Here is a 22,687-nt window from a genome sequence, read left to right as displayed (position 1 = left end):
TCCATTGAGATACAACAGAAAGGTTCAGCTGTTGCCGAAGTACAGGTACGCTGCCCCAGCAGCTCGGGCAGCTGTGCGGGCCGGGTCCCGGGCAGAGGGCAAGTCGGCACCCGCAGGTTCGAATAGGTATTCCCGAGGCTCGCTTAGCGGCGCAGGCTCCGGAGCCCGGACCCCGCGGCCGCCCCCTCCCCGCCCGCGGTCACCTGGCCCGGCCGGGCCCCCTCCCCGCGCCCGGGAGCGCCCCTGACGTCACGGGGCCCCAGATTGGCTGCGCGGGGCCGGCACCGGGGCAGGGGCACCCTCCGCCCGCCCCCTCCCCTCCGCACACGCTCACTCGCCGAGAAACTCTTAAAGAGGGGCTTCGGAACAGCCCGCACCGGCTCCAGGGCCGTTCCTTACACACGCAGGCAGACCCCTGGCAGCTCCGGCAGCCGACACATCTGCTCTCCATTGCGACCACCCCTCTCCAGCAAACACCCTTCCCCTGCTGCTCCTCCTCCCTTCCCGCTCCGGCTCGCAGCTCGGCTCGCACCCACCGCTTCCTTTCTTCCAACGATGTTTTCCTGCTCTACGGGGCGAAGTGTTTGCTGAACTTTCCTAACAGTTTGGGGGGAGGGCGGGAGGATCCTGAGGCTTTTTTCCTTCTCTGCCCCGCCCGGAGCAGGTTGGGGGGCAGCGAGCGGAGGAGGGATCCGCGCCCCGGGCGCAGGTCGCACGCACACGCGTCCTTTGGCGGAGAGGAAACCCTTGCACCACGGCTCCGCGAAGTTCGCCGGCTGCAGGGGCTCCCGCTGTGGAAATGGGTCGGATCAGATGGGGCTTCCTCCTCCTCCTCGCTGCCTGTGCGCTTTTGTCACCAGGGCTCGCAGCTTCCGAAAAGGGCAGGCTAAGGAGGATCACGTACGTCCTGCAGCCCGGCCGGGGGAGCTCCTCTGGCAGCCGGGAGCAGCGCCCGACCCTCCTCGGGGGGGAGCAGCAGCAGCAGCGCACGTTCAATGTGCAGCTGAACACGCGCTACGGTGGCGGCGGCGGCCCCCTGGAGCGGACCCGGCGGATGAGCAAGCCGGGCAGCGCCGCCGTCCAGCTCCGCTTGGGCCCCGCCGGCCAGGTCCATCCCAACTCCGCCGCTCACGCCTCCTCCTTCGCCAAGCCGGCCCGCTTCAGCCCGCGGCTCAAGGCGCCGCCGGGCCCCCACGGCAACAGCAGCGCCGCCCTGCCCCTCCGCCAGAAGCACCAGCTGCCGCTGCTGCCGGGGTAAGGCGCCCTCCCGTCCCGCGCGTCCCCCGCTCCACCACCGCAGCTCCCGAGCTCCGCCGGCATCTCCGTCGCGGTCGCTGTCGCCCCCTCGGGAGGGGGGAGAGGTCGGGGGGCTGTCTCGGGCTCTGGGGGCAACGCGGCGCTGCCTGCCCGGCCCCGGTGCCCGGCGCGCCCGCCGTGGGCGCGGAACATCCGCGGCACGTGAGGCCGGGCGCGAGGCCAGTTCCATTCCCCCCGTCCCGGGAGTCCGCGGCGGCACCGCGCCTGGCGTGAGGCGTCGAGTTGAATCGGGAGCTTTCATTCTTCCCGCCTTTTGTCTCCCCGGCCCAGCGCCCGCCCCGCGGCCCGGCTCGGGATGGGGAGCGGGGGTGCCCCGCCGGACACTGGTCCTTGTTTGCTGTTCCCGCAGGGTCAATGTGTGCGGGGGGCAGTGCTGCCACGGCTGGAGCAAGGCCACGGGCTCCCAGCGGTGCATCAAACGTGAGTAGCCGTGCCGTCGGGGAGGGGCGTGTGGTGGGACCCGAGGTGACCGGGCTGGCACCTGGCGAGGTGGTGGATGCTGGGATCGTCTGTGGGCAGAGAGGTGCTGGCTGAGCTACAGAAACCACAGGACAGATCTTTCCATCCTTAAATCGCTTCTTCCTAACCTTCACCTTTGCTAAAGGCTGAATAGTGGGTGTCTCTGGCATTTATTTGTAGCACAGATAGTGACATTTTTGGAGAGAGCTTTGTGGAGACGTTGTATGTATGAACATCCCCTCCCCATCAGTTCTTGGCTTTTAGGAGTTTTCAGAATGGGGGGCTTAACAGGGTAAAGAATCTACCAGAGGAGCACAGGTGGGGAGCAAGGAATCGCCATCTACCAACACTGTCCCTTCACCAGTATGACACATGAATGATCCTGTGCTTACCACATGGAATTTTTGAAGCACTGAACAACATGAAGGAAGTGGGTTTGGTGAAGGTAGGCTGATGTACCTTTACTGGGATAACTAGAAACACAAAATAAGGGCATAAAATAACACTGATTGAGTCAACCCTCCTACAGTCCAGTTGTTCTTTCTAACGGGAAAGCAGAAGAATTTCTGCTACTTTAGGCAAGACTCAGAATGATTGCAAATGGCTGGAGTGATGTCATGAGGTCAGGAAAGACTGGAAGGGCATAGGTCTTCAAGAAACTCCTGTAAGTATCAGTGAGATTGGACAGATCTGGGAATATTGCTGTAGTTCAGCAGGACACGTTGCTGTCCCTGAGGGAGTTGGAGTAAACAGTGCTTTCAAGATTTTTATTTTCTTTCCAGTGGCTTTTGTGCCTGTGTGGGATTTTTCACAATAGGGAGCAATCACTTTTGTAATCCTGACTAAGGTCAAGTACCTTTGACCTGCACGAACCTGTTGCTAAGAAGCAAAGACTTTATGACAGTAGTTAAAGACAAAACTTCACAATTTCCCTACTAATTTAGACATGTATTTAAGATATGCTTCTAAATTAACATTTTCAAACGCATGTTGCTGTGTTAGGTTAGTCATATTTTGCTTAACACCTTACAAGTACTACAATGTTTTCCTTCAGCTTACAGTGGTATTTTGAGGCTAACTGCAGAGCTTACTAAAAACCTATCTTAACTTAAAGGCTAATTAAGAAAATCTCTTAGTAATTTCAGGATATTAGGTGAAAAATGTATTTTAACTGTGTTATTGTCAACCAATTTTATTTTCACTATTTTAAACAAAACTCAATGTTTTGGGTTTTTTTTTTAATGTCTTTGTCTTTTAGTAACTTTCATTTCCAGTAAACTTTTTTTTTGTAAATTATGTAGTTTTCTTTGCTTTTTGTCCTTTATGTTTTGTCTTTTTCACTTCTCTGATTATCATTCATCTTTTCTCTTTGATTCCCTTTTATTTTTTGAGTCTTCAGTAAGGACTAAGACAGATTTTTATGTGATAGCTGTGTAGAATTTAATTTAAATCCATTCATTACTTGGCTAGTTCATGCAGTTACTGGAGGAATGGAGTAGCAGAGACAAAAGAAAGAAAGGTGGGGGGATTTCCTCATTTTGTGCCTCTGATATTAGGCTTTCCTTAGCATTAAATATTTTTATTCCCTGCTCTGATGCTACTCTAATTCCTCCTAGCAGCGGTATAATACACTTGGCTTGGATTTTCTCAGTTTCACCCCTCTCTTGGCAGGCCAAGGGAAGCACTGTATGTACTGAAGTTGTCTGTTTTGTAACTTAGACAAACCATGAGATAGCATTGACTTGATTCAACTATGGAAGATTAGTCTCACAGTCATAAAAGCCAGCTATCACCTTTTCTGGAAGCTCCTGATGTTCCTTTCAGAAGGAAAGAAAATCTATAACTGAACAACAGTTAACCCCTTTGTTTCCTGTAAAGTTATAAGTGAGTTTTTAAAATTCAGATAGCAGGCTCTGTTGGTTTTGAGTGGCTTATTGCAGCAGTGGATTAACTGTGCCACAGACGCTGGCACACCTGAGCTGACTTGATGCAAAGTCAGTTTGATTCTGTCAGGGTTTATTAGTTCAGGCTCAGTATCACTTTAACAAGCTATTTAGTCTCTAGGGCCAGATTTTATTCTTTTGCATGGTGCAAAGCCTGAGTTAATAAACCCCAGACCCATACTGGCTCTTTCCAGAGCCAGCTTCCATTTGTCTGCATCATGCTTCCAGAACCAGAGTGCTGAGAGCCAGCTCTGATCAGCGAGGTTTATTAGCTCAGGTGTAATCCCAGGCTGGAACAAGCAGCATGTGTTTCTGCTCTGCTGCACCTGTGTGAATAAGCCTGCCTGGAACCCTCAGAAAGAGGGGGTGAAGGGTGGAGGTCTGGTCTTGCAGCCAGGCTGCCTTCCCTTCCCTTTGCCTTGCCTGGTGGTGTTTGCCAGCCCTGCTTTCTCACATGTGAGGCTGTGGCTGCTGTTCCCTTGGGTGACTTCTGTCTGGTCGGGTGGCAGTCTGACAGGGAGCGGTGGCAGCCACATTGCTTTTCCCTCAGTAGCAGCAACAGGGGGTGTTTGAAATGTTTCTGTGCAGGTCAGAGGGCAGCATCTGTATGGAGGAGGCAAGGGAACTTTGCAAGTCCTTTTATTTAAATTTTAGTCTGAAGCTGAACTGCCTGTTGTGTTTACATTTGTTCATGTTCTCTTGGAAGCCTAATAGTCCTCAGAAGGTGTGCTTCTGTCTTTCTGTAAACTGTATGAGAGTGCCTACCATATCCAATTCAGGCATGTAGGGTTTTCCCCCCTCTGTCCCTAACATTTGTTTTACATTGTAAAGTTTTAAGAACTTTTTTCAAACTCAGAGTGACTTAAATTATGAAAAGCTGCATCATTCTAATTAAAAAGATGAAATGATAACACTCAGTATTAAAAGTATTAGAATTGCTTTATGCTGGGCATTGATGCCTAACAATGAAAACCAACCTTTTTGAAGCTTTCATAACATCCACCTTTGGGTAAAGAAAAAGGTGGGAAAAAATTGAACCACAACAGTAAACATCTTGGAAAGTCAGAAGCACGTGAAACTGTTTAGGATGAGGATTGTCTTCCAGTCATAGTTATCATAGGTTATAATCTGTGCAAGTGCAGTAATGAGATACCACCAAGGCTGGAGACACCATGTTTTGTTAGTACTTGTTGCATAACAGAGCTTTATAGAAACATTAATTAGCTCTGTAACATGTCTGTAAGGCAAGTAAAGCTTAGAATGTGGGGGTTTTATTATTTCATTTATGGAAATTAAGCCATAGGTTAAATGTGGTCTTGGACAAGTTATAACAACTGTCAGAAAGGCCTGTGCTGGAAATCAGGAGTTCCCACCACCCAAATGTATGTTTATCCTGTTGAAATCTGTTGTCTCCTACTTCGTTACTTACTAGTAAATTTCTGTTAGTTAAAACTACTTCTACAAAATATGCTCTTCTGCTTGTTCTGGTTTTGTGTGCTTAATGGTACAAGGAGCTGTTTTTCGTATTGGGAATGTAAGAGCAAATTACCTGTTGCATGGAGAATCTGATTTCTTAAAAAGAAAAATTAGAAGAGCCACCTTGTAGTAGTAAACTCCTTGTGAAATGTATAATATGTTTTGTCTGGAGTATTAATAGCAGTTGTTTGTGAGTGATCTCAGTGTAAACTGTGTGGTTAAAAAAATGGGAAGGAGAGAGCCAGCAGTTTTTAATGGCATGAGTTCCTTACTGCAGAGGTGTAAGAAAGGCTCATAGGGCCAAGAGGTGAGGAAGTGGATTTTGGAGGAGCACATTCAGAGTAAATTTCCTATAGGGAGAGAAATTGCTGTCTATGTAGAACCCAGGTATGCCATCATTGTCAATTAAGATTAAAAGGATTTTAAGTCTTTCTTAGCTGAATGTGTTGTGTGTGTGCATGCATGTATTCCATGCATAGGGCTAGTGTTGGAACTGGAACTGGATCAAATTCTGAGTTTGATCGTGAGCTGTCTGTCATGTGCTTGGGCACCTTGGGAAGGTCATCAGAAAATAAGAAAGCAGGAAAGAATTGGCTTTTTATTCATATTAAAATATTATCTTCCTAATTCTCTTTTAAAAAAGACCTCCTGACTCAATGTTAAATAAAGACATTACAGAGGTTTAATTTATTTTTCAGAATAAGAAAATGCACAGCAGTAGATCCTTGCTGCTGTAGAGGCAGGAGACTAGAAAATTGTGTGAATACTTGCCCCAAGGAAGGGTCCCTTTTGTTCACTTTCTGAATCTGCATGGGGTCTGCTTGTGTACTGCTGTTCAATTTGAGCCACCTCCTCCCTAAATTTCAAGAGCTGTACTTCTTGTTGTGGCTGAGTAAGCATGCTATAGCTTTGTATCTCCTTCAGGACGTGGGCACCTGGCAGTGTGACCCAGTGGCTCCAGATCACCTGGATGGAGTGTGCCCTGAGTTGCTTCCACCTTGTGCTTCTGAATTTCTTGGGGAAGGTGAGGGAAAGATTGCATGCTTAGGTCTTGTCCTGGAATAGGGTTAAGATACAGACCTGGAAACTTAGAAATATAAGTGAGTCCTCCAGTTTAGATGTAAAACTCTGTGTCACTAAACATTTTAGTATGGGTTGCTCAGAACCTACTCTTTTTCTGCCTTCAGTTCAGCTCTTAGGAAGGGGTATCCAGGAGAGCTGTACTTTTCATCATCAGAACAGAGTACTGCAAATGTTTGCAGCTGTGCTTCTTGGTGGTTTTCTGGTCACAACTGGTTCCTGAGGCTTGTGCTTAATCAGTTTTGTGGCTTTGAGTTTTACCAAGTTCTGTTTATTTACATTGTGTATACAAAGCCTAATGATAACATACTGTCCCCAAATGTTGTTTCTTCTCATTCTAAGACCATTATCTCAGTAAAAGCAATATCAATCTTCTTCAAATTATGTCTAAATCAAAATTTAATATCTGAGTTTTAAAGAGACAAGTACGTTGACCCCATGTGACTGACTTACACATTAGTCCTTCTTGATCTATCCTTTGATGTGGTTTTTAAACAATTCAGAATTGAAAAACTGAAAGTTTGAGAAGCTTGGTTTTCCCTTTGCTGTGCTTGCTACTGTACTTTTGAATTTCATGTATTCTAAATGGGCTTTCGTAGTGGGAAAGCTCTGTTATGCCTTGATGGTAATTCTACTTTGTTTTATTTTTCACTTACTGAAAGGGAAGGGGGTAGAACGACAGGGTCCAAATTCTTGTAGTCTTCGTCTACATTAGCAAATAGCATGGAGCTGATCTGTAGACAAAACCCTTTGGGTCTGATGACCTGAGGCCCAGGGCACGTGTGTTTCAGGGCTTAGTGTTTTATTTTGGAGAAGGTGTAGTCTGGTCTTGTGGAATGAACACCAATATGAGGTTGAAATACATTAGGTGCATTCTTGGAGTGCTTGTGTTTTGAGTTTAGCTTTTTATTATTTAGACATATTTTTTTCTTTGCATCTTAAAAGAAATAGAGTGCACACACCTAAATATGGTCCCACAACACAAACCGAATCTCTGTAAGTGCAATTGGTATGACGGCTTCAGGGGAGGCCGACCTGAATCAGCAGTAATGCAGACTTTGAGCACAGTGTCTGCCTCCTGGCCATGGTTGGCAGCCAACCTCCCTCCTGTGAGACCCGGCTGTAAAAGAACTGTGAGAAGATGGGGGAGCTGTTAGCTGCTGCCTGCTCTACACATGACCATGCCATGTGCCATTCCCTCATTTTGGTGAGGAAACTTAAGTCCACAGTTAGTATGAAGTGAAACCTACCCAGCCTTCTCTTTGTGAGACACTGGGGACTTTACTGGAAACAAGCTCATAATGGTACATAGTCTGTTTCATACAAATGCTACAGGTGTGTATAGAATTAAGACAGAACAAAAAAAAAAATATGAACCTTTAAAGAAACTTGTCAAGATGTTGTGTTCTCACACGGCAGCAGATGACAGATTGATAGTGAACTTGTTCAGCTCATTGCAGAAGTTAGTGTTAACAAAAGAAGCAAGACCTGCAGTAAAGTTGTGGTAAGTCTACACTGGATAAAACCTCCTGAACACTTACTTTCTTAATAGAGAATCATGAGGAACACTGAAAACTGAGGTGTTTTGGTTTTATTTTTTTTCCCTCCCTTTCAGTTTGTTGGCTGTTTGTTTTCAGTGTGTAACTTGGAAGTGGAGTAGAAAGTTGTGTATGTGCCAGGGAAAGCCATGGTTCGTCTCTCAGTTGTGCACTGCCTGGTTCTGTATGTGTGTAGAAACAAAATGATGCATTGATAGAGAAGTGATACTTTGATACTCACAGTACTGGTCTTACACCTCTCTCCTTACAGCCACTCTTCCTGAGCATGGAGAAGGGAAGAGCTGGAAGGAGGGATGTTCCCCTCTCCTTCCTGTCCTGCAAAGCGGCTTTGTGTATGGGATCAGTGAGCTTCCCAACCCTGGGAAAAGCAGGGCTGTAGTGAGGAGTGGGGTTCTGCTCTCTGTGAGGCCTTGAGAAAAGTTCAGCCTTCACCACGAAGGGCTGCTTGTGCCAGCTGATCCTGCCTTAAAGGAAGCTTGGATTGCCTGGGAGCTATAGGATTTGTGGAGGGTAGATGAAAAGGGGCACACATCTCCCTAAACTGTCTCCTTGTTCAAACTCTGGAGTACTGGGTGTTAACAGATTATTGATGGTTCGAGTGGCCAAATCAGTCCATGCTCTAACTGATATGTTAGTTGTTAGACTGATGTTGGGTTGGGTTTGAGGTTTCTTTCTTTAGTTGGCTTTTGTTCTACCTCTAAAAGCAGCAATACTTGTGTAGCCTAATTTATTCCTAGAAAATAGATCCTGTGCATTGACTAAAGAAAGAAAGCAAATGTTTAGTATTTCTCCACATCTGTGACTGCAAGCACAGGGGAAAGAAGCAATTTACATTTAGTAAGGCAAGATGTTCATTTAAATACAGAGCTAAAAATAGGTCTGCTTGGGCATGTTCTTCTTTTTTGTGAACTGCAGATAGTAATCCCTGCATGTGGGAAATTGTTTTGTGTCCTATGGCAAGATTTGCTTTTTTTATAATTGAGATCAGGTTTTTATTATCCCTAGATGGAATTTCAGAGAAGCTCAACCGAATTGTGAACTCTTATTGAGAATTGGTTGAATTTAGGGAAAACTTTATTGTACTTACTCTTTTGCTACTATATTGTAATTAATAGTTTTTTCTCTAGTCTTTCTCTTTTTTGTAACACTTCAGTTGTCTGAATCCTGCATCCAGTTAAATATTTTTGGTTGCCTTTTTACTGAGCTTGTCTTAGTTCAGTTTCCTGCAAATTTATTATGAAATATTTTGTAACAAAATGAGTAAGCACTGTACTGAGACACATTAAGAGAATTAAAAAGGATTGCATACTGGAGTGTTAACCACTCAAGCAGCAAAAACAGTGTGTAATATGTATGTATGTGTAAAACAGTATGTAATCTGCTGGTTTCCTTGGCTTAGTCCATTCTGCAATGAACAATTTTCATTTTTATTTGTGGGCACTGGAATGATAAAGGGATTTGTGGCATGTGAAATGTTTGTATTGTCAGAATATGCATAGTTATGATTTCCTAGAATTAAATACTTTAACATGTCTCTCAGATTGTGCAGTCTTAAATATTTATATTATATAAACTCCAGTAAACACAACATGAATGAAAAGTATGTAACAGTGTTATATTCTTGTTGCTGATAGAACAATGCATCCTATTGCTAAAGTTAAGTTTTTGAAGTATTTGAGTACTGTTGCTATTCAATTCTGCTGAGTCTTGGCATTCGGAGATTATACTATGGAGATACATAGAATATAATATTAGTAAAGTACATTGTTGCCACTAGGTTAAGGGAGAAACTGATTTTTTGTGTGTTTGTTTTAAAAGAAATATGTATGCTGAAAGCATTGTTTTTTGTTTCCCTCCCTTCCTGGAGGTCATGTTTACATGCCATTGTGGGAATGAATCTGATGGTTTGAAGTGGACAGCAAAGAATTCCAACACATGCTTTCATTTGAAGTATATTTAGGGAAAGAATTCCTTAAGACCATGTAGTTATGATAAAAACAAGTTCCTGTGTAGAAAGACACAGATGGTTGTAATACTACCTTAGTATTACTACATTAGTAGTGTAGAGGTCACACAGGTTTTCTGCAGTTAATGTAATTTCTTAGGACTATATAAAAGTAATTTCAACTTTTTTTTTTTTTTTTTAATAGAAAGGTTTTACAACAAGGTTGTATCACCCTTGGTTGCAAATGCCTCTCTCCTTCATTCTCAATGAATGTTTAGAATTATTGGATAAATAGCTGGTAAACTTTTCAATTTTTGAAACTTCTTTGGTGTGAGATACTCAGAGAACTAGGTCCCCAGAAAAACATTAGTTTCAGTGAACTTTTGGGTTTCTAGACTCCAGTTGTATCGTCAGTCCTGGCAATGACTTAATACTTAAAAGGGTATTCAGAGTAAAAGCGAAAAAGTAAGTGGTGAGCTAAGCAGTAGGGTAGTTTGGAGAACAGGAAATTCTATAAAACCATTGATCTTCAGGATGTCAGCACCATATTCAGATTTTTCTGAGGCAAACTGGAATATGCCTCTTTGCTTTCAGAACCCACAGCTTGAAAGCATTTCACTGCTTTTCTTCTGGAATCGGTGGGGGATCATCACTCTGTCTTTCAACCCAGCAGGAGTTAAAGGTGCCTTTGTATCACAGCTTTTTGTTTAGGATGCGCACTCAACCAAGATGAGCTTTGGTTTGGTTTCCTTGTGTGCCTGAGGAATAAAAATCTTGCATTCGTGCAATAAGGCAGTATTTTGTATGCCTTTAACATTATTCCTATGTTGCTTGTAAAGAAACTTGAAAACTCCACCATTAGCACAGACATATGTGCACAGATGTCATAGTGTTGGTTTTTTCCCTTTCTGTAAACTTGATGCATGCATCATTTCTCAACCATTTTGTAGTGGAATCTGAAACAGCTCTATACTTAAAATCCTCTTTCCAATAGCTGTATTTTCTATTATTTGCCTTCTGGCGTGTATTGTGCCTGACAGGATTTACACACTCCTGCAGGAGAAGTTGATACATACTGTGCCAACGTGCACTGTGATGAAATTTGTTGGAAGTAGGTGCGTTCTGTTTAAACTGGTGCTGAACTATTATGTGTGCTCAAGAGGAGAAAAAAAAAGGTAAGTTTCATGTAGAAAAAGAAATCTGGTGGGTGGGTGTGTTAGAAATAGCATAAGACTCACAACACTTTTATAGTAATTGTGTTGAAATATTAGAAATTTAGGAATGTCATTGAAAAATATTTGTGGACATTTAAGTACAAACCAACAGCAGTATATTAAAGGAAATACATAAAGGTGGAGCTGATGCTAAAAGGCTAGAGACTTGGGTGCAGAAAATTTTGGGATATTTAAATTTGTTTATTTTGAGTTTCTGACTGAAAAATATTTTTTTGTGAATTTTTTGTTCTCCACAAGGAAATAAACTTGTAAATGTGTTGTTACTTTTGAGGAAGTTAAAAGAAGTGATTAGCATAGGAATAAGATTGTAATGATCTTAATCCAAGAATTAGTGTTAGTTTAATATTACTTTAATAGAAACATTTTTAGGACAAGTGGAGTCAGTCATACTTGTATTTTGATTCATTGGAAGGGAAAAAATATAAATTTTTATCTAAACTTCCATAAATGACAGCATTTTATACTTACTGATTCCAGATAACAAATTGTGCTTAATTTAGAATGTATTGAAACAAATTACACTCTGTATATATAGAAGTTTTAAAATATTTGTGTTTTGAAACTATTATAAATCTCTTATTTTAGGTCTTGCTTCTGCAAATATTTGTATACACTTTAACTGTAATGACATGAGCACGTGGACTGAAAAGTGTATATATATATATAGATCAATCCCAAACCAACATAAGATGTTTTGAAAGGGGTGTGTATAAACCTAATGTTAATGTAATTTTACCCTTGCTTTTCTGAAAGAATGTCACAAATACAACCATAATATGCTGATATGCATTTGTCAAACCCAGTAGTACTCTGTCTGAGAGTGGTGAGCAGTCATTGATTAGGGAAAGATATATAAAAAGGATGAGCATTTGGGATACAGTTTTGGGCTTTTTGTGACTTAGGTACTTCCAAAGCAAATGTGTCACTGTGACTTTATTTTCAGTAGATACAGATTACATGGTCTTAAAATATAAACCAACCCAAGACAATCCTTGTTCCTTCCCTATTGTATTAGGTCTGGCTGAGCTGGAGCTGTGCTTTGCATTGGTACCTAGAAGGTGTTGGTAACGTTCCAGGATTTTGGCTACTCCTGAGCAGTGCTGGCACAGCACCAGCAATGTCTCCCAACTTTCCCTTCCCCCATCAATAGGCTGGGGGTGGGCAGGATCCTGGGGGAGGACACAACTGGGAAAGCTGGCCCAAACTGACCAAAGGGATATTGCATACTATATGACATCAGCTCAGATGGAAAAGCTAAGTAAAGGTGAAGAAACAGAGGGCGTTTGTTATTTACAAAGCTTGCCTTCTGATGCAGCCCCTACAACTGCTGAAGCCCTGCATCCTGGGAAGTGGCTGAGCATCAGTTGCTGATGGGAAGTAAAGAATAAACCTGGGGTTTTTTTCTCTTTACTTGTGTGCACGCAAACTTTTTCATTAGTAAACTCTCTTATCTCAACCTATGAGTTGTTTTTGATCTTATTTTCTTTCCCCTGCCTAGATGGAGACTGATAGGGCAGCTTAGTGGGCACCTGGCATCCAGCCCAGGTCAACCACACCACAACCATGCTTCTGGAAAGTGAGGGAAGATTGGCTATATTGTCCATGCCTGGCCTTTCAATGTGGCCAACTTCTGTTGCACAGCAAGTTTTGGATGTTGCTGCAAAGTAGCTCAAAGAGCAGATCAGTCAACCTCTGACAGAAAAATCTATTGAGACTTATTAAACACAAAACCAGCACTCTTGCTCAGGAAGTTGCTAAGCCTCTAATTCTTAAAAGCTGTAGTGCTATAAACTTTTATTGTGTCTCACCCTGTCCTTAAGCATCCACCTTAGTAATGGAGGGAGAACACTGGACAAAGTGGATCTTTAATCTGACCCACTATGCTTAGTCTCATTATTTGCATCTTTGCCAAGCTCCATTTTGAATTTCTAGTCATGACCTCCTTGAATTGAATAGGATGAAGCCAATTGCCTTTAACAACAGTATATTGGCCTGCTTTTCAGTTTTGAACTTAATACTTCCATGCTTCAGTTTTTGGAAGCTTAGCTTTATGGAAAATACTGGTGTTTTCAGTTTTATGGGCCATTATTGTTGCCTTCAAACAAAATAATTAGGTCATTCATTTGGCACACTACAGCTGTCTTGAACATTTTAGAAACTAAACTGCTGTATTATGTCAATTAAAATGTTCATTTTAATTCTTTCCTAAAAAGTGATCTTTTATCCCATTTTGTGATCTTCTATAATGCAGCATTAATGAAGGATTGCAGTCAAAAATTTCATTGCTGTGAAGATTTAATAGATGGGGTTTTCAACCTGTTGTCACTGGTCTTATAACATAGTTGCTGGATCTCCTGATGGTTCTTTTGTTAATGGCCAGTTAGAGTAATGCAGTTTGTCCTGCAGAGCATTTGCTTCATGTACACGTAATGTGTCTCAGGGTTTACATTACTGTCAGTGAAGTAAGAGTGTTCAAGTCTGTGTGGGCAAAAAAGATGAGGTAATTTCAAAACAGGTTCTGTTTTTAACTTTATAGTTTTTAAATTCACTGCAACCTTCACTTTAATCAGTAGAAACACAAGTTTTTGTAGGTTTCTGAAGCACAACTTTGGTTCTTAACTACAGAAAAAAGAGTTGCAGTCTTTCCAGGGTTGTGTTTTGTATATGTATACATTATTACTTCACTTTTGAGGGGAGATATGGCATAATCAGTGTCCCAGCAGAGTGGGTATTTTTTCATACTGACTTTTGGTGTGGTCTTCTTAGCTTATTTCTGTGTTGTCACTGGTTTTTAAATAACTTCTTGAGAAACTTAGAGGTTAATATAGGCACGTGTCCATAAATCTCCAGAAATATATGAATACTTTCTTAATGTAAAAATGGGACTTTTGAAAGTCTTCCTTTTTTTATAGATTTTTTTTTGAGATGTTTTTCTGAAGCACTCTCAAATGGGCCCAAATTCTTTACTGTGATCTTTGCACATTTCATACAGATGACTCAGGTGATGGGATCACTCTTCTGGTCTCAAGAGTCTCTCCAAAGTCACTGAAACTTAACTAGAATTTTAGGCTCCTGAATTTAGTTTCCAAGATATGATTTATTTCAGTCATGTGCATATAAAGGAATTTTCACTGTTTCTAGCAAAATCTAAGTTTTATAAATAAGGCACAAGGAAGATTTGGCTTATCTGTTACAGCATATGCTTGTTGCAAATCCCTTTTCAAGTTTACAGTGAAAATGGTCTTCAGTTTTCCAGAACTCAAAGGCAAGACAGAGTCTCAAAAATAAATAAAAAGAAGTGAGCAAATTATTACTTTTGTGATGCCAGGGAGGTGCATAATATGCAGTTAAGGTAGCCTAGTTAAGTATTATTGAAAATAAGATAAGTTTCACATGGAGGGGAAAATGTATGTGAAAAAACTCCATGCAATACTCAGGTTTAAGTTGTAGGGCAATTCTGGTGTTGTGTGCAGCTGGTATATATGATACACCTGCCAGTGGATAAACTAGGCCTCCAAACTAACACAGTCCTATCCTAATGAGTTAATTCATATATGTTCTTGTGCATTTAATTTATTTTTATTATAGGAAAATGTATTAGAACTTGATTGAAGTGTTAAGTACTCTATTTGGACCAGGGTTGTGGACTGATTTTTTTTTTTTTAATAATAGTTTAGTTGATTGTATCTGAATATGGTGCAGAATCCCATGTTATAGTTCAAGATATTATCTCACCTATTCTAGTAAAAAATTTATCACCTGACATATAATTTTGTCGATGTTAAAGGATCATTAACAATATTAAAAATATACTTAGTTTGTAGGAACTAAGTAGGTCAGCCATGCTTTTTTCTTATACATGCTTCATTGTATACCATCTTTAATGTGAATAACAAAGAAAATTTTTTTACTTTCTTTTAATATTAAATTGTGTCCTTTAGATAAGAGAAATAATTTGTTTTCCCATCTGTATGTGATGCAAATTTCAGCATCCAAAATAAATCCTCAAGGTAGACATGCCTTTGTAGTATTATGTATATATACAATCAGCAGTTGCTTTTGCTTTTCTTCCTCCCTCCCTCCATTTTTTGGATGGGATTTGCTGCTCCTCCAAGTTTCCTGTCATTCAGAGTGGAGTTGATACTGCATTAACTGGGTCTACAAGCTGGGTGTTGAGTCTAGGCTGGTTATTCAGACTCCCTCTGTAGTTACTAGATAGAGCAATGTAAAGCAGTGTAATTATTCCTCTCTAAAGGCAAAGTGTATTTTAAAGAATCTGATCCCTTTTCACTGATGATACAAAGAATCTATGGAAGCTGGTCTGGGATAATCACAAGCACCTGTCTGTTTCTTCCTAGGTGTAGCAATGTCTTTGTAGTAGCAGTTCAAGTCTCTTGTGTTGTTATAGTGGGGGTACTGCAGGGAAAGTCATTTGGGTTTTAGAGTGGGAAGAGTTGAATTGCTTCATGTTCCTCTGCAATGTTTTGGTGATCTATAATGTGGCTGTAGGGATTCGTTCTAGGTACCTATGCAGCATCTGATTTTAAAATAGTAGTAAAATGAATCCCAGCCCGAATCCGTAGCAGAATTCTGTATCTGTGTAGTATTGTTTCATCAGATACAGTTTGGGTTTTTAAAGTATGAGGAGAAGGGATACTGAGCAGAAAGGAGGGAGATTTGAAATAATGCTATATTTCACAATTTAACTGATGCATTTCCTTTTTTTAGATCCAGCATTTTACTTTTTGAAGTTGTTCAAATGTTGTGCGTGTCTGTTGTGCTAGAAATCAGTAAAAGCTGTACCAACTTGTATATTATCTTTTGTGGAGCTTAGCAATGTTTCTCTCTCCTACTCTAGTTAACGATAACAATTAATGCTTTTTTTATTGTGGGGCGGGTTTGCATTTTCCTTCATGCTTTGTTTCACAGGTACTTTTTAAAATGTCTTTCCTTAGCTAACTGTGCACCACCGTGCCAAAATGGAGGGATGTGCCTGCGACCTCAGCTTTGTGTGTGTAAACCAGGAACAAAAGGCAATTCCTGTGAGGATACAGTCGTGCAAGACACATCTTCCACTGGAGGCCGGAGCCCCGTTGTTCCCCCGTGGCCCATACCCCAGCAGGCTGCCCAGCAGACCTTCTCTCAGAAGGTACAGGTCCCACCAAAGGTTGGCCCTATGGCTCAGATGGCATTCACAATCAAGCAGAAGCCTCCTGTTGGGTTAACTCAGCAAATGCAACCACAGTAAGTGTTCTCTTTGCTCTTAAAGTAGTTCAGTATGTCAGATTTATAAAACGTAGTTCCTTGCAAGTGTTTTCAAAAAATCAGATTTGTCAACAGATTTTTTTAAAACGGCTTCTTGTTTTAACTGTAAGATTTCAGTGGATGTTTAGACTGTTATACTGTATGAGCCAGATTTCCTTACCTGAACAAAATATCCCATGGTATCAGTCAACATCTGTTTTCCTTAGAATGCTACTGCTGTGCTAATTTTGGAGGAATTAGTCTTAATTTACACTGGTGACCTTTTGAGTTTATCCTAGAACAAAGTCTGACATGGAATTCTGACATGTTGCGTAACTGAGGAGCGTGAGATTTGGTGCTTCTGTTCTGGTTTCTTCTATTTGCATTACATTTTCTCTTTTAATAGACGTGTGTGTGGCTATGCTACAATTAATATTTCTGCTTGCTTGTGTTTGAGGTTCAGGATTGTATCTGACTGCCGTAAGCAGCAAGGAAATACCCATCTTGTTAGAGAATTTTTTCTCTGCCTCTTTAGTAGCTGGTGACTTAGCCAGTCTTTGATATTATTTCTCTAAGCTTTAAATACTTAATGTGAGTCTGAAATTTCTCTAATTGTACTGTTGTTTGCATTGATGTGTGCGACATTAATTTATTTCAAGATCCCATTTGATAATTGGGGGAGGGAGGGGCACAGGAGGGTGGCAATCAAGTGGAATGTGAACAGTTTTAGGTGTTTTCAGCTACTGCTGTCCTTCCACTTTCAAGTGAAGTCAGTGACAAAAGGTGTTTCTGTCCTGTAGGAGGTGTTGCTTTTGGAGAGGTTGCTTTTGCTTTTAAGGAAGGTGTAGTCTGTCTTGCTTCTAGTCTCCAGAGCAAGATAATCAGGATAATCCTATGTTTGAAACTGTAAAAATGAATGTGGAAGGGTGGGTGGTGTATGATTATGCAGTTCTGCACCTGAGTCATCATAGGCTCCTGACAACAAAGTGCCACTTCCTTTCCAAAGCTACATCTGAGAACAGAGATCGTTGGACACTCCCAGTATTATTTGTTGTCTCATAACCTCTTTATAAGGTTTTTTTTTCCTCCTAAACCCTTCTAATTCTTTGTAGTAACTGTGGATCCACAAGCTCAATTAGGTGTCTTGTGTAATAATAAGAGAAATTTACCTGAATTCCCTTGGAGTTCTAAGCTGTGAGCCAGTATGTTCTTTGTGAAAGGTATGAAGGTAGAGCACTGAGGGCTTTAGGACCAAATACATCCACAGTCTTGAAAGACAGAGAAATTGCTGCCTAATTTTAGTATTTCCTAATAGTCTGGGTCCAGTTTCATTCCTACCAGTCAAGCAAAGTTTATTGAAGTGACTAATATGAAGGGGAAATTTCCAGTAAAATCATCAGGCTTTTTTCCTGTTCCTTCCTCTCCAGATCAGCCCCATAAAGAGCAGTGCAACAAATCACTACAAAAGGCCAGATAATTCCTGTCTTATCAGTACTGATTCCTGTAGAGTACACTTTCTTTTTTCTCCCTCCCTCTACACAAAAGCATTCTCAAGGAATTTTTCTTTCTGGTGCGATAAAGGCCAGTTGTCCAAACTGGGTAGTAAAATATACTTAAAAAAAAAAAAAAAAAAGAGAGAAGGGGGAAGAAAATTAAAAGAATGTAATTTGTTCTTTCCTGAAAAAATTGTCACGTTTTAAGCACTCTAAAACTGTACTCAGAAGGTTTGTGGCAGCCTCTAGAGAAGGCTTACTTTCCATTATTCCTGGAATAATGTCAGGGATAAAGGGTTCATCTTGTAAAAAAAAAAAAAAAAAAAAAAAGATATTTTTCTGTGCTATATGATAGTTATTGGGCTATGATGCTCAAAGTATTTCTAGAGGATACTTATATAGCATTTCATGCTTCACTGAAATCTCTTTACCTGCTTGCATGAGACATCATCACAGATGTAGAGGAAGCAACTTCAGACTGACAAAACCAGTGCCCTGTTACTTGCTATCCAAAGTGCCTTTGCATGTTTCCATATTCAGTGGGCTTTATTGTTCATGTGAGCCTTCTCAGCCTCGGATTTTCTCCTAACTGCAGAGAGACTTTTTCAGGTAGAACTTTTACTCTTTGAGATCACATGAAGATGAATCTATTTCAGTCAGCTTAATATTGGCATGGGAAAATGGGAAACTGAGTCTCTGGTGTCCTGAGAATGCCAGCCTACAACCTTGGCTGAAGCCAGGTGTAGGAGCTGGAGATGGAGAGGAAAAGGACTGCACAAACCAAAGCTGTTGTATCAAGTGCAGCAGAAGGTGGATGCTTAGATACAGCTGTTGAAATGAGTGCCAGTGATAGTTCCCATGTATGACTATTAGGAGAATTTACAGGGCTGAAAGATCCTTCTGAGGTCAGGTCTCTAACACTGAGAGGGGTAGATAGGCTAGCTCCTGTTTCAATTCCTTTTTGGGTATGTTGTGATCTTGTATCTTGTGTGAGGCTGCCCAGATACGTTTGGCGTGGCTTTTCCTTTTCCCACTCCTGGAAGGTGGAGTCATCCACACTGTCAGTGTGGTAGGTATGCTGATCTGGACACTGCTGCTGTACAGTCAAGGACTAGACTGGTGAGAGCCAGGGCAGAACCCAACCTGGAACACCTAAATTAGCTCCTAGAGGAGGCTTGCCTCTTCAGAGCTTCTGTTTTGCCATCCTCTGTCATTTTTTTTCTGTTTTATATAGCAATGCAACTTTTCTAACTTCAGTCATCAAGATGTATTCATGCATGCTTTCTTAGGATCATGGTGGCAATGATATTTAGGAAAGCAGGGAATTCATTTATTTCTTTCCAGGTATCTTTTTTTGAAGAATAAAGTGCTGAACAGAAGGAAAGCTGGAGAAAGATAAATTTCCTGGAATATCCTGGGTTCAGCAAGTCTGTCGTAGTTGTGCTATGAAGATGGATATACTGTCAGGTACAAGGTCTCATCTCAGAAAAATGTTATCAGAAGGTATAGATGGTTGTAATTGAAAGCAAATGGTGTTTCAGAAACAAAAATCTGCTTTTTATAGGAACCTGTAGGGAATTCTGATCTCAGTAACAGGCATGTTTTGTGGGCCTGAATTCCTGTGATAGCTCTCCAGTAACTCTGGGTGTTCCTTTCACATCTCATGTTCTCACTTTTTGGCAGCAGGATAGCTCCAACAGCTTGATTTTGTGCATTTACCATCTGTGTGAGCAGAACTCTTTTTTTTTTTTTTTTTTTTTAAGGGATCTTTCTCATACAGTTTTGGAAATGATCACCAGAATGAGTACAGCATCAACTAACTGGAGCTCAGTAACACACTGAAGTGTCATAGCATTGCTCCTTCAGCCTCCTTTGGAGGCAGGTGGTGATGAAATGTGAAAATCTGCTTTAATGTTGGACAAAGCAAAGCTCATCAAAGCAGTGGTGAACCCACAGACTACAGGTGACAGATTTGGACTTACTGGTGTGCCTTATGTACCTGGAAATCTCTGCTGAGAGGTCCCTTCCAAACCTGTGTTCCTGGGTCACTGGGTCTAGTCCCATGCTATGACAGGCAGATGTATTGTCTGCTGATTTTAGCAAGATTATCAACTGATGTCTTAAAAGATGTTTTTTGACTTTTGTTCAAAGCTGTAGTATTTTTTCCAGTTTAAACTATTTTTCCCAATTTTAACTAGTTGATGGCAAATCAGTGTGAATTTAGATTGGAAAAAACATGCCTGAAAGAAGAATTGGGCATACTGTTGTGACCCTACTGAAATCAACAACGTAGGACAGTCATAACAGAAAACTGAATACATGCTTGGTATAATATATAATTGTAAGTTAAATGTTTACATATATATTTAAAATCTGTAGAGATTATTGACTTTTTATTGTGCAAGTTCCTTTGGTCTGAGGATCATTGTAAAGTATAAGAGACTGATCTTTTGGCTATTTCCTTTCTTGCATAACAGTACTTTTTTGTATCTTTGCATGTAATTTATTTTTTAGAACTTCTGGTTCTAAGATTGGTAAATGTGATGATGTATCAGGTGATGATCCAAAAAAGATTATAGACGGGCTTTTTGAAGCTAGTGTGAAAGTAGCATCTGGAGGACATCCTTTTTCACCACCATTATGATAGTTTTGTACTAAAGATGTACAGAGCAAGAGAAACTCTTTATTTACAAGAGCCTTGCACTTGAACTTAACTGTGAAGTCTATTTGAAAATAATTTATGGAAGCTCTTGGTAATATTGAACTTCTGTCCAAAAAGACCTTGACTTTTTTTTTTTAAGGAAACTTTTTTTAGTAACAGCAGGGATAAAACTTAGGTTGGAAGTATGAAGCAATTGGGTCCAACCCTTTGCTTTTATAGCAGGATCACTTACAAGAGGCTGCTCTGGGCTTTGAATACTTTCAAGATTGCAAGGTTGGAGATCTCCAGTATTTGCAGGTTTCTGTTGCAGTGTTTGACCACCCTCAGGGAAAAAAAGTATTCTCCTTTTATAGTTGAAGTTTCCATTGCTGCACATTTATTGTTATCTGTGTCTTTTTGCTATATTCCTCTAAGAAGTCTGGCTCAGCCTCCTCTACAGATTCTCAAGAGGCAGTTGTAGATCTCAGTATCATCCCCTTGAGCTATTATTTTTTTTAAGAACTGAGAAATATTTCTCCTCTTAGGTTGTGATTCCAGTCTCTGACAGTCTTGGTGGCCCTCTACTGGCCTTGCTTCACTGTTCTGCTGTCTTGATTTGGGAATCCAAAACTGGTCAAAGTAGCTGAGATGCGGTTTCATGAGTGCATGATGGAGGCAGTAATCTCTCCCTTGACCTGTGTCACTGTGCTGCTGCCCAATATGAGATTGGCATTCTTCATGTGAGGATATGCTGCTGACAAATGTTCAGCTCACTCACTAGGACCCCCACTTTTTGTAGGGCTGCTTTCCAGCCATTTTGGTGCCAAATCTACACTCTTGCACAGAATACAACTGAGGATTGTTATCTGCTGCTTCAGAGCTTTGGTCTATAAGTCATGGACTTCTGGTTCTGCCCTCCTAGAGCCCAGTGACAGAGCTGTTTGAACTTGTATTTGCACTGTGTGTTACTGTTCACAGACTGCAAAATTTAACTCAGAGGTGAGATTCTTCCAGCAGTTCTTGAGCTCACTGCTTTGTGTCAGGGAGGTGAAAAACTGGCATTCTGTCTGCAGGTTATGCTGACGACTGCATCCCTTCAGTATAGACTTCTAACGTGGAATGAACTCATGGTGTGCTTGTCTTAGGATTGCTAGTGCAAGGTGGCTCCAGGGAGAATCAGGAAAATAACTTTTCCATTGTGAGCTCTTTGGGGTGGATTCTGAGATGTCTTTTGCAGAGTGTTTTCAACAAGACACTTGCTGCAAGGAAGCATACTGTACCCTATTAGCTATCAGGCTATTCATGTTCTTCCTAATAGACTTGTAAAGAGTTTATGCAGATCATTTATCCATATTATCCTGTAAGGCACATCCTTTTGAGAATGTCAATGTACACTTCCCTCTCACAATCCCAGCAACTTGAACACATTCCATGAGGTAAAGTTAACTTTTAATTAACTTGTCATTAAGTTTGGGGTTTTTTTTTGCCTGTTACTGGAATATGTTTATGCTCCTGTATGTCAATACAGCAAAAAGAGACAGTGATTTAGGCAAATTCCATGTGTGTGGAAATCATTGTCTTGCTTTCAAGGCACTGCTTTTCAGGAAAGAAAATTGCCTCTAAGCTGTACTGGTGCTGTCAGCTCAGTTTAAAAGCAGATAGTAAGCCACCATTTCAAGCCATAGTGTTTTTAATTTAATTTTCTAGTTTAAAACACATGTGCCTGACCATTCAGTGTTTGAATGCATAGGTGGGGAGGGCTTTAATGAGGAGTTTTTAATGTTACTTGTTAGTGTGTTGCCATATGGTCTGCTCTCTTCCAAAATGGCTTTTTCAGGTTGTGGTTTGGCTTTTTGGTTTGTTTTGCTTTTTTTCTGTAACTGTTAGAACTTGCAGTATTTATCATCAAATAATTATTTCAGGAGATGTTGGGAAACTATCAGAAGAACTTCTTTCCAGGGGCTTGGTGGGGCTGAAGGAGCACAGCTTTTCTTGGAAAGCATGACAGTGTGTTTTCAGTTTCAGAAAAATATATTTGTATTGTTAAAGTTTGGTTTGATATATTGCTGTTGTGTCATTCACGACATTGTGTCATTCAGAACCTTTGCTGTTAAAAAGATTTCTCTGTTAGCAAGTGTGTTTGATTGTAAAACAATTATGCAACAATTTGATAGTTAACTGAGACTTTTTAGCCAGATAAAAGTAACCCATTCTGGTTACTCTAAGCAAACTACTGTGCTGACAGTAATGCTAATGGGATGTGGCTGAAATAAAATCAACTCTGCAAATAGCCGT

At 41.2% G+C, this 22,687-nt stretch overlaps 1 protein-coding gene across 5 annotated transcripts in view; it reads left to right on the top strand.

Moving 5' to 3' along the window:
* Nucleotides 1-799: 799 nt before the first annotated feature.
* The window catches only part of LTBP1 (latent transforming growth factor beta binding protein 1), a 183,077-nt gene continuing 161,189 nt past the window's right edge, over nucleotides 800-22,687 (top strand). For 3 of the 5 annotated variants that reach the window (XM_053973837.1, XM_053973838.1, XM_053973834.1), the window contains exon 1: nucleotides 16,154-16,258. In XM_053973837.1, coding sequence (XP_053829812.1) covers nucleotides 16,191-16,258 — 68 coding nt within the window. In that variant the 5' untranslated portion in view covers nucleotides 16,154-16,190. Of the gene's footprint in view, nucleotides 1,255-1,666; nucleotides 1,738-15,969; nucleotides 16,259-22,687 lie in introns of those variants that run through there. The other 2 variants (XM_053973833.1, XM_053973835.1) reach the window with 2 other exon arrangements.

The sequence above is a fragment of the Vidua macroura genome, chromosome 3 (assembly GCF_024509145.1).
Source record: "Vidua macroura isolate BioBank_ID:100142 chromosome 3, ASM2450914v1, whole genome shotgun sequence".
Lineage (NCBI taxonomy): Eukaryota > Metazoa > Chordata > Aves > Passeriformes > Viduidae > Vidua > Vidua macroura.
This window is presented reverse-complemented; position numbering and strand designations above follow the sequence as displayed.